At 39.3% G+C, this 18799-nt stretch overlaps 1 protein-coding gene across 2 annotated transcripts in view; it reads right to left on the bottom strand.

Annotated features, from left to right (window-relative positions):
- ADCY8 (adenylate cyclase 8) overlaps nucleotides 1–18799 on the bottom strand; it is a 110813-nt gene that overhangs the window by 79199 nt on the left and 12815 nt on the right. For both annotated transcript variants that reach the window (XM_054167521.1, XM_054167522.1), the window contains exon 2: nucleotides 2981–3130. In XM_054167521.1, the coding sequence (XP_054023496.1) occupies nucleotides 2981–3130 (150 nt within the window). The remainder of the gene's footprint in view (nucleotides 1–2980; nucleotides 3131–18799) is intronic.

Here is an 18799-nt window from a genome sequence, read left to right as displayed (position 1 = left end):
TGGCATCAAGTGCCACGTCCAATCCCCTCTTGAACACCTCCAGGGATGGTGATTCCACCACCTCCCTGAGCAGCACATTCCAACATCTAACATCGCTCTCTGTGAAGAACTTTCTCCTCATCTCCAGCCTAAACTTCCCCTGCCACAGCTTGAGACTGTGTCCTCTTGTTCTGGTGCTGGTTGCCTGGGAGGAGAGACCAACCCCCTCCTCCCTACCCTTAAGGTAGTTGTAGAGATCAATAAGGTCTCTGCTGAGCCTCCTCTTCTCCAGGATAAACAATCCCAGCTCCCTCAGCCTCTCCTTGTAGGGCTTGTTCAGCACAAGACAGAAGCTAATACTGTAGAAACTTTGTATTTATATTCAACAAAATCATTAGGGGATTCTCAAAAATCTCTGAAACCTGAACAGATCCTTACTTATCAGTATTGTTGCTTCCTTGTACAGCTCCACATGTCTGATTGTACCTCTTGCTTGTTTCTAAAACACAGATAAAAAAATGTTTGGCTTATAATTGGGTGATTTTCCATGAATGGCTCTTTTAGGCATTACACAATACTGAATAATTATAGCTATTACAATGACAGATGATTAGAGATGGCAAATATAAGCAATACTGAGAAATTGGAAGGGTCATTTTGAGAGTGTAGAATCTTGATTTCTTAGTTTTAACAATAGACAGTAATGAACAAGTATATCTGAAGCACTTATATAACATTTGTAATTATAAGCAACATGACTCTTTTTGGTTACTTATGGAAAAGCATATAATTTCTTGTTGCATTTTTTGCTCATGTTGGTTTTTTCTTACTTTGGTTTAGAAATTATTTCTAAATAAGCCACTACTTCAGAAGCAAAGGGAAACAATAGAAGACTGAGAGACACATGCTCTCCATTGCACAAGACATTACAGTATTGGAACACTTTGTCATAGATGTTGCCCCAAATACAAATGAAAAGCTGAAAAGTATATCACATATATGTTTTATATACACACACACATGTGCTCGAGGTGAGGAGAAAGTTCTTCAAAGAGAGAGTTGTTAGCCGTTGGAATGTGCTGCCCAGGGAGGTGGTGGAGTCACCATCCCTGGAGGTGCTCAAGAGGGGATTGGATGTGGCACTTGGTGCCATGGTTTAGTAGTCATGAGGTCTTGGGTGAGAGGTTGGACTTGATGATCTTTGAGGTCTTTTCCAACCTTATTGATTCTATGATTCTATGTATTTATAGGTTTACAGGTTCAAAGTTTCAACAAAAGTAGTTGGAAATATTTCAAAATGCTTTGCCTCCTACATTTGAAATTAGTTTATCATTAAATTAAGTTTCAGAAGGTATCTTTTATTTGTTGGCCTGATGCCTGTATTTTTCTCTTGTGGGTATTTTCCTTGGCCCAAACACATTTTCCCTTACGCATTTCCAGTCATATGATGTCTAAGTCATACTCCTTTGTTTGGTTATAGGTGAGTCTCAGCTGTGATGAGGTAACCCTCCAGGAAGTTCTGCCTTCAGGGGACAGTACAAGCCTGAAGACTTTCAAGGCACTTGGCTAAGACAAAATGAACAGTTCAACAGTGACTGATTAAAACCAAATATTTCAGCTCCAACCCCTAGTTCCCTCCTCACCAAAAATAATTTTACAAATCAGATTTTTTTTTAAACCCACCCAAATGGGAACAATCTGTCTTCATTTTTTAAATAAGAAATAAAATTTCATCAAAATGTAATAGCTAAAAACAAAAAAAGTTTTTGCTTATTCCTCATTTTCCTTGAGAAAATAAAATCATTTTAATGGAACATCCTCAGAATCATCTGGAATGAGGAAATCTTTTGCCGGTGCTTTATAAAGATATTAACAATGAATTCTACCCAAAAAAATTCAAATTAAATTTTTAAAAGTGTTCATAAGTGGTTAGACAAGATTAAAAATGAAAAAACCCAAGCTCACAAACCCCCAAAGGCCATAAAATTGCAGTCCTACACTTAAAATGAGAATAAGGCATCCTACACATGGTCCCTCAAAGCCTCTTCAGTCAGCGATGGCTGGAGAGATGTTCTGGCATAGGTAACTTGTATTGCTCAGCACAGTCATGCATTCACACTGAGTCATTAGTAGTCTAGAATATGGCATCTTCCTAGTCTCTGTATAAAAGCATGCTTTTCACGAAGGAAAGGTAATACAGTTGAGAAACAATAGAGGTATCTACACAACAGAACAACGTGAATGGCTAAGTTCATTCAAGAATGAAATAGCAGTGCAGCATATATATATTTATATATCTCAGAATACACAGCTTGAATTTTGATTTTAATGCAAGTTTTTGAACAGCAGGTGAACTTTCTGATATTTCAGTGAGAATGCAAATTGTGTACAGCAGGCTTCTTACTTGTGCTCCCTTTTGAACCAAAGAAGCAGCAAATTCATTTTTATTCAATTTATTGTGGTTTGGGAAAGACTCTGTATTGCAGAACAGCTATACCTGCTTGCATGAAAAGTTCACCTAGCCCAGCATGCTATTGCACACAGTGGCCAAAAGGAGATTTTAGGCAAGAATTTAAAAATAGAAAAACCTTTTGGTGATATTTCCCTACAGTAGCTTCCCAGCCCCAAAAGTGCATCTGTGAGCCAAAGGCGATGTTTAGATACTTTGTCTGCCTAGAGTTCAATTCCATGAACTTGCTTGGTTTTGACTTGACTGTAAAGAACCATTTTTAAACACCTGCCAGTTATTGAGTCATCTGATGAGCTCTTCTGCTTGTATGAAAAAGGAAAATGAACAGCCACTCTCTATTCATCCTGTTGCCCAGTGTAAATATTTACAATGTCATATCAGATTGAGACATACCAACAAAATAATATCGTGAAATTCACTTAACCTGCACAAATCAGGTGGCCTCACATTGGAGTCAGCAAGCCTACAAAACCCAGTCTCATCCAATTATCAGTTCCAGTTAACACAAAAATAGGATTGTTTTGCCAATACCTGACGCTGATTTTCTGTCTCTAGTCTCAGTCTGGCTTCTACACATCTTCTGGTCTCCAGGAAGGCTTGACGTTGTGCTCGGTCTGATAGGTAGCTAATGAAGATTCCTGCAGTGTTCATACACATAAACAACACTGCCTGAGCCGCTATCTGCAATGAGCAACAAATAGGATATTATCAGAGAAGAGAAGAAGCAAAAGTATCGGTTTGCAAAGACAGAGAGAGAGAGAGAGAATGACTGCTCTGCAGTCATGTAGACTGTAAAATTAACGGTTAGAAAAGTCTGCATAAAAGAATCTCTTTGATCTTAATTAGAGGTATCAAACGTGTAAAATTCTCTGCCTTGAGGAAGAACTATGCAGTATTTGGGGGCACTGAACTCTAGTTGAACCACAAATGATGTTTCCAAGAACTGATTCACAGGGCTTTAGTCAGGAATGATTACAAACATAACTAATGAATTGGTTTTGCACTGTCTGTTCTGTAAAATCAACTTCGTGGTTTGTTCCTTGGCTTAGTTTGAGAGGAAAGCCATATTAAGGAAAACAAAGAGAGTCAGTTAGCTAAAAATTAATATCAGTGATAACAGTTATTCTGTTATTATTGACCAAGTTAAATACATTTGTTTTCAGATGATGTCAAAGCACAAGCTTGCACAATGTGAATCCTGAAGCCAAAAGGATCACCACATTCTTGCAAAGCCCGTGGCTGTGTACACAGGCCTTTTCTCCACTGAGGCTTACGTCAGAGCTGCACTCCTTTTCCTTCTACAAAGTGCATCACAGCTTCTTCCTTTGGAACATGAATTGAAAAGAGCCAAATGGGAGTGGATCCTTGGGCAGTGTAAATTTCAGTGGCTTATCTGTCTTTCCATTGATACCTCTTTGCGCTCTGTATGTTTGTAAGGCAGGGCACATCAACACCATTGAAATGAAGATTGTCTGGGAAACTGAGTAAGAAACTTGTAATACTTGCATACACTAAAGACAGAAGGCACACCTGCAGTTTGGGCAGCTTTATCCAATAACTCATCTCCGCTATTGGCTGCAAATTCTTGTGAAATCCTCTCAGCTTCCACTTCATTTTGACTTTTTGTAACTTGTGAGAGGGTCAGGGGTGAAAAATAAGTCCAGAAGTCATTCATATTTACCAAATGTAGAACGTAAGGCCAAAGCGCTCTGACTACCTTAGCCAGAGAAGCCATTGGGCCACAGCGAAGCAGTTTAAAGCCTGCAAACTGTATTTCCCCATCTTCCTGTCAATGTCCAGGCACAGCCACTGTGCTGATGAGGTCCCACTGAGTGCATTATGTCTAATGGGATCGCAACTCTCTCCCATCATCAGATCAGCCATGGAACAGGAGAGGACTACATTACCCTTCTGCTGCATCACCTGCCCAGCAAAGCCAATCGGGCTCTGACAGCTATGGACCATAAAGCTATGGGTGAGTCCTACAGGATCATAACAACTTCAGAAAAACCATGCCAGGACAGATCAAGTGCTCATCATTTAGGATCCTGACTCGTACAGCAGACAATAGAGAATGCCCAGGTAGGAGTACAAGGACAAAACAGCAGATGTGAGCACAAGAATGAAGAAAACATTCAGTGGTGTTTTGTCAAAAATCTTGAACACTACAGCAATCTGTGTTTGTGGAACACTGGGGACTAGAGATTGCATTTTTATAGCATTATCTGATAATCAGTCTCCCTAAAATCAGTGTTTCTTGTCCTAGTAAAAGAAAGAACACATTTAGCAAAACTCCCTAATGTAATTATTGTGATGCAATGCCTTGGATCTGAAGGTCTCGCTCCTCACATTCATGTGTGTTTGAAAGTGAGATTTGATATCAAACCAAATGCATCTGGCAGCTTACTATATTCCTGTATTTCTGAATTTGGAGTATTGTTCATTTACAATTTATATGCCATGATTAAATAAGAATGCATATCCTGGCTCCAGCTGAAGTTTTGTTTAACCTTTGCCAGTAAGAAACATCTAGGCAATGCTGGTGGGAAATAAGGCATAAGCATGACCCTTGCCTCTTTCTGGCTTCCTGTAACCTGTGGCTTCCAGCACTTCTGAGCTGGATGTGGCATACTCCATTCATCTGCTTAACTTTTTCTGATACCTTTCTGAAGTTAATTGTGCTTTTAGCCCCTATGGCATTCAATGACAAAGATTTCTACAATTTAATTAGGCACACTGTGATAAAAATGTTTCCTTTTGTTTGCCTTAATTTGCAGCCTTATCATTTCCTTGAATGCCACATTGTGCTTATAATATGAGAAACAGTGACTAATTATTCCCCATTCATCCTCCTCTCACCATTCTTATTTTGCTGACTTTTAGCATTACCTCTTACTTTCATTTTATCTTTTTTTTTTTTTTTTTTGTTAAAGGGAGGAAATTCAGTCTCACTGCATTCACTATTCCATCTCTGTTCTTACTACATTCTCCATTTTATCTGCCTTGCCCTGCTCTACTGGATACAGGTTGTCCCTGATCAGCCAGCTTTCCCCAGACACTTTCTGCCTTTGCTCCAAGATAAAATGGAGAATGCAGTAATTCAGCCCATGAGATAACTAAGAGGCATATGATGAGTTGACATGAGTTAAGATCAGTTCATCAGGACAATTGAAACCAGCTGTGGGTGGCTGGAGGCATCAATCCTTTATACTACTTAGACTGACTTGAAGATAAACAATGCTCACACACTAGGAGAGTGAGAGTATAGGGTGAAAAAAAAGAAAAGTTTTTAGCAACATTTCAAATGTACATTTCAACTGTGAAAGCAGTGGCAGGGTGCTCTTGTTTACTTGCAAATCCAATTGCAAGTTCCTCATGCGCCCAGTTCACTCACTTGCTGATATTCAGGACTAGTGGCACTCTCTTCAGCAGATCTCCTTAGAGCAAATGCAGTAGAATTCAGCCTTCAATTAAATTTCATGAGTACATAATTTAATTTGAACAGAAGGAATTATGGAAAATACATTACAGGTAAAAGAACATCTTACTCAGGGGCAGAATCTGCTTTTCTTACACATAGTATTCTGATTGAAACCAGTCTAGAGAGTAAAGCACCATGCCTTGCAAGGATATCAGTCTGTGGATCTTGTTAATAAAAGACTAAAAAAGACATACAAGACTTGAATGTCTCATTGCAACTCCTTTTTCCTATAGTATACTGTGGCTAGTTTCAGAAGCCTTGAAGGATTTTCTACTGCCTGTAACAGCCACAAGCCAGCACAGATTCTGGTTTTATAAGATGAACATAGTTTCACATCTTTTGAACTGACCTGAAGATAAACAACGCTCACACAGTAGGAAAGCTGAAGTATAACATGAAAACAAAAAAAAAAAAAGAGAAAAGAAAATAAAAGGTCACATTTATGAGCTGTTTAGTCTATTTGTACTTTGCACAACACCTAAATAAACAACTATATGAGAAACAGTACATGACTTATAAGTACATGATTTATAAGTTTTGATTTTGAACATGGATCTGGGGTGGTCTGGTTCTTGAATATTTAAAAAATGCCTACATGAAGATACCAATCACCATGCTGCTTGGGAATATCTGTGTGGGATCAGCACTGTCCCTGCTGAATCTGCAGTTGCACATAACCAAGTAATAGGATGAACAGAGTTACAGAAAGTTACTTTGATAAGATCACAGAATCATAAAATGGTTTGGGTTGGAGGGGGCACTAAATATCATCTAGTTCCAACCCCACTGTCATGGGCAGGGACATTTCCCACTAGAACAGGTTGCTCAAAGCCTCATCATGCAGGTAGTTAGAAGATGCTAAAATTTTTACTCCAAAACTGTGGCTGTGGATCAGCCACAGACAGTTCTTCAAGAAAGAATTGAATGTAGTTCAGAAACCAGGAAATTCAGAAGGGTATAGTTGAGACATAAGACCAGCTGTAGAGACACAGAATCACTGATCACCAAGAATCACAGAATCAGATCACCAGAATCACAGAATCACCAAGGTTGGAAGAGACCTCAAAGATCATGAAGTCCAACCTGTCAACACAGACCTCATGACTAAACCATGGCACCAAGTGCCACATCCAATCCTCTCTTGAGTCTCCTATTTCAGTGCTTTCTAAGATCTGCTATTTATGAAGTGTATAGAGATTGACTGAATTCAGCACTTCCAAAGTGTCCATAACCTGAGAAGTGAGTACTTAGGAACATTCAATAAACCCAACAGATTGGAAATATGTGGATTGAAAAGTAGCCCTGAAAATCAGAAATTGCCACAGACAATCTTCACTATGACTAGTTGAGCCAATCATAGCATACATTCACTTGAAAAGTGAAGGTGGAGGGGAGAAAGCTGAAAAAGTTTAGAAACAGTTCTGAAATCCAGGACACTGAACTTGAGTGTTACTACCTCAAGGAAGAAACCCTAGTGTGCTTTGCAGAAATAAACCTATTATTAACCTTTTCACTAGGTAGTTTTTTTCTGATGTATAGAAAAAGAGCAGTGCTGGGGCTAATCTTGCCAGAGCACATCTGAAAAGTAAAGAAAAATGGTTTTCAGTGTAATTACTAGCTGGGAAATCTCAAGGCAGATCAGTCCTAGAGAGCAGGAATTTTGTTAATTCATGAAATGAGCCTGAGGGAAATTATTGAATTCTTTTCCTATTTTGCTTTTTAATTTTGATTTGGCTACAACAATGGATTAGAGTAATTATCATTGATTTTGGGAAAACTGGGAAAGTAAAGCTGTTGTGCTTCACTGACAGTGTATTCAGCATGTGCCACATAAAGAACTGGTTGCTATGGTGATTATTATTGGTTAATTATGTTTGGAAAAGCATTTTGATTCATAATTAGTTGTTTAACTAAAAATAGATCACCACAAGTTTGTTTTGTGTAACTCAAATCTCTCAAAAAACCTCTTTGCCATCTCTCCCTTCTCCATCATCCCTTGCTTAGGTTACTTTGAGGAAAAATAACGCTCTTTTAAGAACTGATCACCAGGAATGAACTGAGGGTTGCATGAGAAGTGTGGAATTTGAGACAAAAATGCTCTACTTTGTATAGAACATGAACATCTGACAGCACAGACTCTACCACTCCCTCACTGCTGGGCTGCAGGGAGATTCAATCTCCAGCTGATCCCATGATTTTATGAATCAAAGCTCCTGGCAGTGAAACCAGCAAGTACCTGTATCTCTGTACTACCTCTTGCCCACCTTAATCCCTCAGCACAGTTTCCCCTTTGTTGTGCCAGATCAATTATTTGTGGGACCATACTGTGAACTGTATCAGGGAACTTGGCCAACTTAAAAAACAAACATTTGGTGTTGGCAGTGATTTTCCTATCTAGAGCAGTCGTCTGATTGAGTTCACAGCACAGCCTCCACAGGGAGAGGAAGCACATGAACATTCATAGTTGGCACTGCTGCCAGCTCATTAAACTGAAATCATTGCTGCCTTATTGTTAAATCACCTTCTAAGGAGGTTTTTTATTCTCCAGGTTCAGTCCTGACTTTTCCTGGGTCTAACTGCTAAATGCCAATAGCTGTGATAGAGGCTTTTTTGCTTATTTTACATTGTAGTTGCTTCTTCACCAACATTTATTGGAAACAAAATTGTTCCACAAAGATATCCAAACTCTGACATGACTTTGCAGAAAGCTCATCTGTCCCTGATTCTGTGCATTGTCCAATGTATAAGTAAAACAGCTGTTTAACCCTGACTCGCCGCTGGAGTGAGTGGTAACTCTCTTGTCTGATCTACAAAACCATGGTTTTCTGAACGATTGGAATATACCATGCACATGAGAATACAGGGATGGAGAAAGGTAGAGTGTTTATGGTAAACTCAGACAAGCACAAACTATGATAGTTAAAGGCAGATCTTTACCCCACCCACCTCTGATTTGCTAAATGTGAAAGGAGCTGTTTATATCAGTGTTAATTTCTGATTTTGTGTTTAAAACCAAGTTTTGTGGTTCAGATGTGCACAGCTCCCATGGGAACATTGCCTGATTCCTCAAAACCTCAAATCTTATTTATGCCTCTATGAGAGCTGAGATCTTTTAAGAAGACTTGTCTTGATGCTTTCAGAGTAAGCATTAGAGGTCTTTACTATGTATTTATGGACATATTTATGTATGGCCTTTAATGGACATGCAATCTGCAGCCTGAGAGGCTGGTTGGGCCTATCAGAACACAGGGTATAACCCAAACAAGTACAAGATCACTGTCAATGACAGTAACTGGTCACAGACACATTTTTCTCCATCCTACTGCAGAATATCCTAACAAATCTATTGCTCCTATTGCAAAGACCATTTTTCCTCTGAATAATGACACGTTTGCATAAAATCAGGTTTTCTATTTCAAGACTGAATTCAGGAATATGCATTTTAAAGGTTCAGAACACGAGTTTAATTTACAGTCAGAAAAATCAGCTATTTCATTCTTGATCTTCCTGTCACTGAATCCATTAGAAATGTAGAAAATTGAATGTCTGATTAAGCTGTTCACAGGCAGCTTAAAGCATTGAAATTGGTAAGTCAGCTATCAACTATGAAACGACTTCTGCAACATGATGTAGTACAAGAGATCTTTCAGGAAAATCATGTGTCATGTCATATATCATATCACATATCATATGTCATATCATATCATATATCATATAATCTCATATCCATAAGGGCTAACATAACTTTCACAGAGGCAGTCAAGAAAATATATAACCCTTCTAGAGCCATCGAGCAGCCCCAGATGGCAAATAATTTTTGCCATATCTCCTCTAAATCCCCTTAAGTTGCTCCAAAATTTAGGATTCAGGCATAAACTTTCTCTCAAATTTAAAAAAATAATATTCTGGGACTTTGAATAATTTTCTTTTTATACATGTTAACGTCACTGGACATGTCTGGGAGAATGTCAGTAGTAGGGTCATGACCTGTGCATACAGATGAACAGACAGAGATGAGTAACAGATTGTCAGTTTTTCGTGTTTCCTGTGGTTACAGGGTAGACAACTGAACTCTCTGACCTTCATTTAGGAACTCATCCTGAACTATGCAATGGAATCTGGCGATCACTCTCCTGTGCACTGAGCAGCACAGCACTCCATCACCATTTTGCACACAGTGTGCTATTACAAAACCCTGAAATGCTCCTATTTAGAAAGAACAATCTTATCCTCTGACGCAAACCAACCTCTCTATTCAATGTTTTTTGTCTGCTGGTTGGGTACCTTCTCCCTCTGTTCTGAGACAGCTGCATTGCAGAGTAATTACAAGGAGGAATCCAAAGCCAAACCTTCCAGATGTCATGATTTTAGTGTCCAAAAATGCCACCTTATTTGGTGTGTTAAAGTGAACGTAAAAGGCTCAGACAGAAATCTGTTTTCTTCTCCAAATACATGTAACCTTGAAACCACAGTACATGTACTGAAGAACTACTTTAAATCATCTCACACCATGACACTGTTGAAGCACAAAAGCCAGCAAAAAACAAGGCACAGCACAAATGTCTGTACAACAGAGAACACACTGGAAGCAGTCCATGGCAGTCAGAATAGGTTAGGTAACTGCTGAAGTGATAGCATTCCCTTCTCACTGCTCAGAAAGAAGCGCAAAGCAGTTGTGGTTTCCCTTTCTTCACTTCCATGTTTCAGCCTCAAGAAGCTCAGTCTGACACTAAAATTTTCCCTGAACTTTCTCTATGTAGAATCTGCACATTTACTAGTTGAAACATATAGCAATTACCTTTAATAGAAGCCACATTGCATTTAAAGCCACTAAAGAAATAAATTACTCCTAATAAAAGTTACAGTATCTAAACAAAATGTATAAAAACCCTATCTTAAAGGGGGAAGCACACTCAAAACATCCTGGATATTAAGTATTAAAAATAATTCTTGAGTTTTTTTTCTGAAGCAACCCTTATCAAATGCTATTCCCCCCCCCCCCCCTTGTGTTATATACATGGATAGGTGAATAGTAAACAACTTTCTCTCAGTTCAGATCATAGAATCACAAAATCATAGAATTGTTTCAGTTGGAAAAGACCTCTAAGATCATTGAGTCCAAACATCAACCTAGATATACCAGCATTTGGGGACCAGACCTCTGTCTAAGTCAATGGAAGATAGTCAAGGCAGAAGAACTCCCAGTACTTCCCCAAACAGATCATAAACTGATTAGGACTCATGATAGGGGGGGGAAAAAAAATCACTGAAGCTGCTTTACAGCATTGGAAAGAGATTAGTTACATTCTAAGGAAAACCAAATTAAGTACTCTGTATTCCTGCTAAGTGAGTTTGGGATGGTGGCCTGCACAGCTGTTTTTGTTGCTGTAGATAATGGTTCTTATCTGAAGCAGGATGTCGAAACTGAGCATCAATAATTATATTTGTAGGGTTGACAGCAGTTCATCTTTTCTGACACACTTCACAGCTATTTTCATCTGATCAAACATATGCATGTCCCCCCAGTTACCTGCAGTACATACTCCATGTCTCTTCCCAAAAGAACTGGCAATTGTCACCTTGGTGTACAGGTGGCCCTGCTTCAGTGCATTCTTCAGAATTGTAACAATACACTGCACAAGAGACATGTTAATTCTGAGCTATGTTAGGCCAGGTCATGTACCTTTGCCTCTGAATTATGAAACTGCTGCCATAGGTGGAGGAAAGAAGCAAGATACTGCAAATAATTTTTCCCTTTGATATTGCAATGGAAAAATAAACCAGTAACTAAATGTAATGATCTTCAATTACTCTTGGACTCTTTATCAAGAAATAAAGAGAGCCTTATGAAAACCACTCCAGTCCTGGTGAGAGTGAGCCTAATACCTATTAAAAAACAAAATGTTTTATCTGAATAGTACTGAAAATACTTGTAATGAAAAATAGATGAGAGTTGCGTGCCCTTTTCCAAACAACCTTTGTCCTTGAAAGCCTGCTTCTATTCTGATAGGAAGCTCTGCTGATCAGCTGGTTGTATTAATCAGTTATACCTACTGACAAAAGGCATACACCCCCATGCCTGTTATTTTTCAAAAGAGACCTATTTGTCCTAAAAAAAAGTCCTGGAAAAAAAAACCACAAAACAAGTCTTTGCAACTTATTATAGGCATTTTTAACTAAAGGCCAATAGCAAGGGTAATTTTTTCCCACAGTTGCAGCTGTAAGTGGCTGTTGTTTTGCACGTCATTAGAGACGGACTTTGCCCACTGAATCTAACCATGGCTGATGCATGAGGTGACAGGAATAGACTTAAAGTTCCCAGATCAGGCTGAAGGTTTACTAGCCCAGAAATAAGGAAAATGTTTCCTTTCCAAATTTCCCATTACAGATGCTCTTCTTCTATTTTAAATTATTCTTGGAAAAGTGATCTGAAAACCAGAAGGAAATGAGTTTGATATTCCATGTTAATTTTTTCCCCTCAGAATTCCCTTTTGTTGTTGACTGTGATGATAAACTGAAAGCAGCAATGCCACTTATAGAGTCCTTTCCTAGCAACAAAAAAACCCAAAAAGATCAACAAAACCCCCAGTTACAGCTACCCCTGATAATAATCTTGGCCTGTAAACCTGGCAGACCATAGTGCTAGAGGCCTGGAGAAATCTTGCGAAGCATAAAGGCAATGGATTGTAGTCTGATTTCAGTGTTTCAGTGTCACCACACAGAGAATCAGTGCTGATATGACCTTGGGAGACTGTGGGAAATGAGGAGCCAATGTAGATATGGATGAACATGCAAGGAAAACTTGAGGATGGGTAAGGACGTGTAATGGGGCTCAGGAGTCTTTGTCCTCCTGAGCTGAGCAGAAGACATGAATCACTCAGGGTTAAGTGGGAATTTTGCTGATAACTATCTAGCATTACTCAATATTGTCTTTAAGACTGCTTTATCTCATTTTTTTAAACTCTTTTTTAGGAACTCTTCTGGAGAAGACGTAGGGAAGAGATGTGGGAGCAGATGGAAATGTACCAGATGAAAGCCAGGAGAGGTTACAGCATTCCAGACAAGCTGGATTAAAACTTTATCTCAGAGAGTTAGGCGAGGACAAACATTTTCCTTTGTGAAACCTGTGGGTGTTGTTTTGCTGTTAGTCACGGTGAATGCTTCAGTGTGGTGAGCTAGAAGAAGTCAGACTCACATCAAAAGTACAGAGAGTACTGTGGGAAAAGTTGATTCAGTCCTTTGGCTGGCAGAATATGCCACAGACAAATAATAAAGGATTAGGCTTCTTCTGCCACTTTGCTAGCAGAAGAGACATATAGCACAAGATTCATTCTGCACTGATGCTGGTATGACCCAGGATTAATTCCTTTGAAGGCAGTGGGTTATTCCTGTATAAAACAGGGATGGGATTAACATAAACCCCTGATATTTACCGTGGGCCAAATTCTCCTTCCTTAACAATACAAGCCATGTCTTTGTTTTCACTCCTTGTGTAAGCATGAGAAACAGAAACTGGACTGTTCATGGAATATTAAATAAATGATACAAGACAAAACAACTGCTGTCTCAGATGTTGAATAATGAATCCTGCTGATACCAGTGAGAGCTGCTGAAGACTAATAAATCTTCAAGGACAAAAACTGACAAAAGAAGCCCCCGGATGGTTTACATCAGGATCAGCTGCGTGTAAGTTCATACAAGGCTTTATCCAATGCACAGACATGAACGCTGTCCACATTTTTACAGTTTGGGTTGTTTAAAGGCAGCCACTGAGTAGCAAGGTCAATCTTAACTTGCTCATGGGCTTCAAATTTGCTTGGGCAAAACTGTTTAATCTTGAGCTCATGAGTATTTAGCTCATGCATCTACTATTCAGATCAATGTAGCAGCAGGCATGATTACATAACTATTGCTCTCTTAGGAGCACTCGGCAGATGAGTGCTTGAAAATAGATTGTGTGTGGCCTTGACAGTGCTGCGTTTTGTGGCAAATCTCAGATTTCAAGTCAAGAATTAGCTGGCAAAGTTGATTTCTTACTGAAATTTCTGGCAGTGGAGAGAACATTTCTAAGCCTTAAAAAAGAAAAGCAAAGGCAAATGGTTTTATAAACAGATCTTCCCAAACTGTTGATTTTTTTTGGAAGCCAGACAGTGCTAATAGTTAAATCTGTGAAAGGGCTTGAGGAGAAAGGATGGCACACATAGTTAATTACAAGGTGAAACATTTTCCATGGTTTAACGCTTCATCCAAAGCCTGTTCTGTTTGATGGAGATATGCCTGCTGGCTCTGATAGCTTTTTAAGCAGTTTCCTCTAATAATCTTGATTTGTTAGCTATCAGAACACAAGGGAAATATTTCAAATATCCTAGGAAATCGCTTATGTCTCTTTCTTCATAACATTTTCTTTTCCTCCCTAGAAGGACTAAATCAGTTCTTAGTGCATAAGTTCTGTCACTCAGCTAGTCACCACTGGCCAGATTTCTAAGGTATATACCAATGTTTCAAAGTGAAAAAAAATATGCTAGCTGTCAATATTAAGCTGATGTCTGATGGCCAACACTGTACAGTAACCGTGTGTGAAACCCACTAAATTATGGGTAAAAACAGCAAGCTCAAATGACTTCTTAATGTTACTTGCTTCATGAACACCTACATCCATTTGTTAAAGTCAACTCAATTAATCATTATGTAATCACAAACTAACATATTCTTGCAATAAACACAAACCATAGTTGTATCACAAATAACTTTTTTCATGCACTCTGGTCCTTATTCTTGCCTTCTGATATGTTCCTGTACATTTGGGGTGCTTGGTGCCATGGTTTAGTTGATTAGATGGTGTTGGATGATGGATTGGATGTGATGATCTTGAAGGTCTCCTCCAGGTTCCTATCCTATCCTATCCTATCCTATCCTATCCTATCCTATCCTATCCTATCCTATCCTATCCTATCCTATCCTATCCTATCCTATCCTATCCTATCCTACTCTATTCTATCCTACTCTATTCAATTCTATTCTATTCTTTCCACATAGAGTTTCTTCAAAAAAGAAAAACTCCAAGTCATCACAACCACACAAGATGATATTTAAAGTTAAATTTTAAAAAATTTTGGAACAATGTCTGGAGACAGGTATAACAAATTTAGAGAACCAGAAAAGTTTAATGAAATGCTATTTTAGAAAATGTCTTTAATGAAATGCAAAAAGGAAGTTTGTTTGTGTGCTTTAACATTTTCAGCTCTTGGCAGATTATATATAAAACCACTAAACCTCGTATATCATAGAATCACAGAATCAACAAGGTTGGAAAGGACCTCAAAGATCATCAAGTTCAACCTGTCACCACACACCTCATGCCTACTAGACCATGGCACCAAGTGCCACGTCCAATCCCCTCTTGAACACCTCCAGGGATGGTGACTCCACCACCTCCCTGGGCAGCCCATTCCAACTGGTAACAACTCTCTCTGTGAAGAACTTTCTTCTCACCTCGAGCCTAAATATCTTCATCTTTCTCTAGTTAGTAGCACAGAGGTGCAACTACTGCATTTCTGAGCAGCTCAGACTTGTAGGCAAGCAAAAGCTTCTCTCAGACTAATAAAACTCTGATGGTACTCAGAAGGAAAAATGTGGCTACCAAGAGATATGTAAGATTCAGAAGACACCTGTAGCACATGGTCAGCATATGGTGGGTCTCAGCTTTCAGATTTCATTGAGTTCATCTGGAAATGGAAGAGTCATTGCCTCTCAAAGTTGTGAAATCCCTCCTCTGGGAGATGGGGTTCCTGCTGCATCTCAAAGGCAGACTGTTGATCTGCAGGACTTGGAACTGTGTGATGTGTTAGCTCAGGAGTGAGTCCAGTACAGTGCTTGCTGGGACACAACATCACCACAGGATGGGGATGGGATCATGCAGTCATTCATGGGTAAACACATCTTAATCCATAAACTGTCAATGTGCATATCTTCAAAAAGATCATAATAGTAAAAAAATCTACAGGGTGACCTACCTCTACCTACCACCTTACTTTCACTGAGAACAAGAGCACCCGTATTTCACATGTGTTTTTCATACCATCCTTTAGTCTGAACAGAAAACCCAGCATGAATTTGCAAAGTATTCGTCTTTCAAAGATATTCCTCTATCTGACATGACCAGAAACAGTTATCTAAAAATCTTTCATTAAAGGTTTCCATATAGTTACTCTGAACCACTGATACTGATTTTGTAGTCTGGAAATAAAGACATTTTGCTAAAAGACTGAATTGCCCTTCACAGCAAGAAAAATGTGATTAAAATATCCTGGCAAGGTCAGAGTTTATTGCCCTTGAAGAGAACATTAGCCACCATGCTCCCTGAATTACAATTCTGTGCTGCTAAGGTCTTTTTCTGTATTGAAGAAGGAAGGAAATGTTTTGTGTCTGTTCAAAAGCAAAAGCCCAATTCTCTCCATTCCAGGAGGGTGGGATGCTGGGCCCTAGGAAAAGGGGTAACTGAAAACATCCTCAGATCTAAAGGGTGGGTGTTACACATGGAGAAAAGTTGCAGAAGAGAAACATGATGCTTCCAGTGTGTAGGGTGGAAGTGGATGCAAATGAAAGGGCAGGACTCTTGCACTTCCTAACAGTGCTCCAGCTAATCAGCAAGCATGAACTAATCTCTGTATGTACTCATGGTACTATGTGCCTATATTGCTTTAATTATTTTCATGTGTACCATATATCTAAAGTCAGATGTAGTCCCAGAGACTTCAGAGATAGTATCTGTATCTTTCAGCATACACAGGTACTTACATACTTTGCTTAGAGAAAGAGAAACCAGGAAAATTCTTACTCCTTGTAACTGAGTGGCATTTGCACCACAGATGTTTATAATGAACAGAATCTACAGTATGGAGATCTTAATATATTTATATATATTCATATGAATATTTAATAGATATTTATAAATAGAACAAATCAGAATAGGTTTACAACCTAAGAGGAGGAAGGTTGAAGGTCAAGTAAAATGAGCTCATGATGTGAAAAATATTTTTCACTGGATAAAAATGGTCTCTCCTTATTCAGCAGATTCATTTTTTTGCCATTGTCTATGCCTTAACAGGACTTCATTGACAAAACAGTAATTTCACCAGTATCAGTTGTCAGCCTTTTGTTTGAGATTGTGTCATTTTCTTGCATCATCATCAGTATTATTGTATCAGGAATAGTGTGGCCAGCAGGAGCAGGGAAGTCATTGTGCCCCTGTACTCAGCACTAGTTAGGCCACACCTTGAGTAATGTGTCCAGTTCTGGGCCCCTCAATCTAAGAAGGACATTGAGACTCTTGAACGTGTCCAGAGAAGGGCAACGAGGCTGGGGAGAGGCCTCAAGCAAAAGCCCTACGAGAAGAGGCTGAGGGAGCTGGGGTTGTTTAGCCTGGAGAAGAGGAGGTTCAGGGGAGACCTTATTGCTCTCTACAACTACCTGAAGGGTGGGTGTAGACAGGAGGGGGTTGGTCTCTTCTCCCAGGCAACCAGCACCAGAACAAGAGGACACAGTCTCAAGCTGTGCCAGGGGATGTTTAGGCTCAAGGTGAGGAGAAAGTTCTTCCCAGAGAGAGTTGTTAGCTGTTGGAATGTGCTGCCCAGGGAGGTGGTGGAGTCACCATCCCTGGAGGCGTTCAAGAGGGGATTGGACGTGGCACTTGGTGCCATGGTTTAGTAGTCATGAGGTCTGTGGTGACAGGTTGGACTTGATGATCTGTGAGGTCCTTTCCAACCTTATTGATTCTATGACTCTATGGTTATTGGCTAATGGTTGATCAAACATGTCCTTAGCAAACCATAGATACGAATCCCTGAAACTGTGATTTTAGGCTACATAAACAAGGTTAGTTCAGACTAATGCATCAGCCTCAGTGATAATGAGAAACACAAAATGGTTTACTTCTTTGGAAACAGAGGTTGAAAATGCTTTCCATCATAGCCAGAATTAGGAGTCAGTATCATTTAATTACAGAAAATAGGGCATAAGAGGACCTTCACAAGTCATTTAAAACATACTCCAGGTCCTGGATATTATCTAAATCACTCCTGAAAAAAAAATAAAAATCCCTAAACTGCTTAATCATACTTCAGGTAAAAGCCTCCCAAGGAAAAAGAATTTGAGTTATAATAATTGGGTTATTGTTGAAAGGTTCCTCCTACTATCTAACATAAATATTCCTTATGATCACTTAAGCCCATCATCTCTTGATAGGTATAGATGAAACAAAGAACAATTGACTTCTTCCTTTATAAACCCTTTCCATACTTGAAGACTGCCAGTTTCCCTTCATCTCCCTTTTATCTGAAGCATTTCTGTCCTACAGAAGCAGTGACAATGAGCAGTATGCATTGCAAATAAGGATCATCAGTGCTTTGTTGGGAGAAGGTTAGTTTCTGGCTTTTTAAAGGAAGGATGGTGCCAGTTGCTCAAAATGCTGTCCTAGCATTGGTAGACTGCCTATGGGCAAATCTGCTTTTAACTTTCTTTGGCACCTGAGACATAGTTAGACCAGAGTTCACACCCAGGTATATCCAATATCTCCTAACACTTATATAGCAATCTGACTGTCTGAGGCTGAGTGGTTGGTACTGATGAAGAAGCTATTTTTCTAGTGGAAAGAAAGGACATGTATTACTGATATCCTTCAAACTCTCCCAATGAAATTAAAGGTCTTTTCCTACTTAAATGATTCTATGATACAGACCTGCAGGTAAGTCCCACAAGAGAACTAGAGGCTGGAAGGGACTGGAGTGCAGAAGGCATGGCACACATATCAATCCAGGTCTCACACTGTGATCAATGAAGATTTGCACTGCACTGGCCATATGTTTGCTTCA

Source organism: Dryobates pubescens, chromosome 14 (genome assembly GCF_014839835.1).
Source record: "Dryobates pubescens isolate bDryPub1 chromosome 14, bDryPub1.pri, whole genome shotgun sequence".
NCBI lineage: Eukaryota > Metazoa > Chordata > Aves > Piciformes > Picidae > Dryobates > Dryobates pubescens.
Note: the sequence above shows the minus strand (reverse complement) of the source record. Positions and strands in the feature narration are given on the sequence as shown.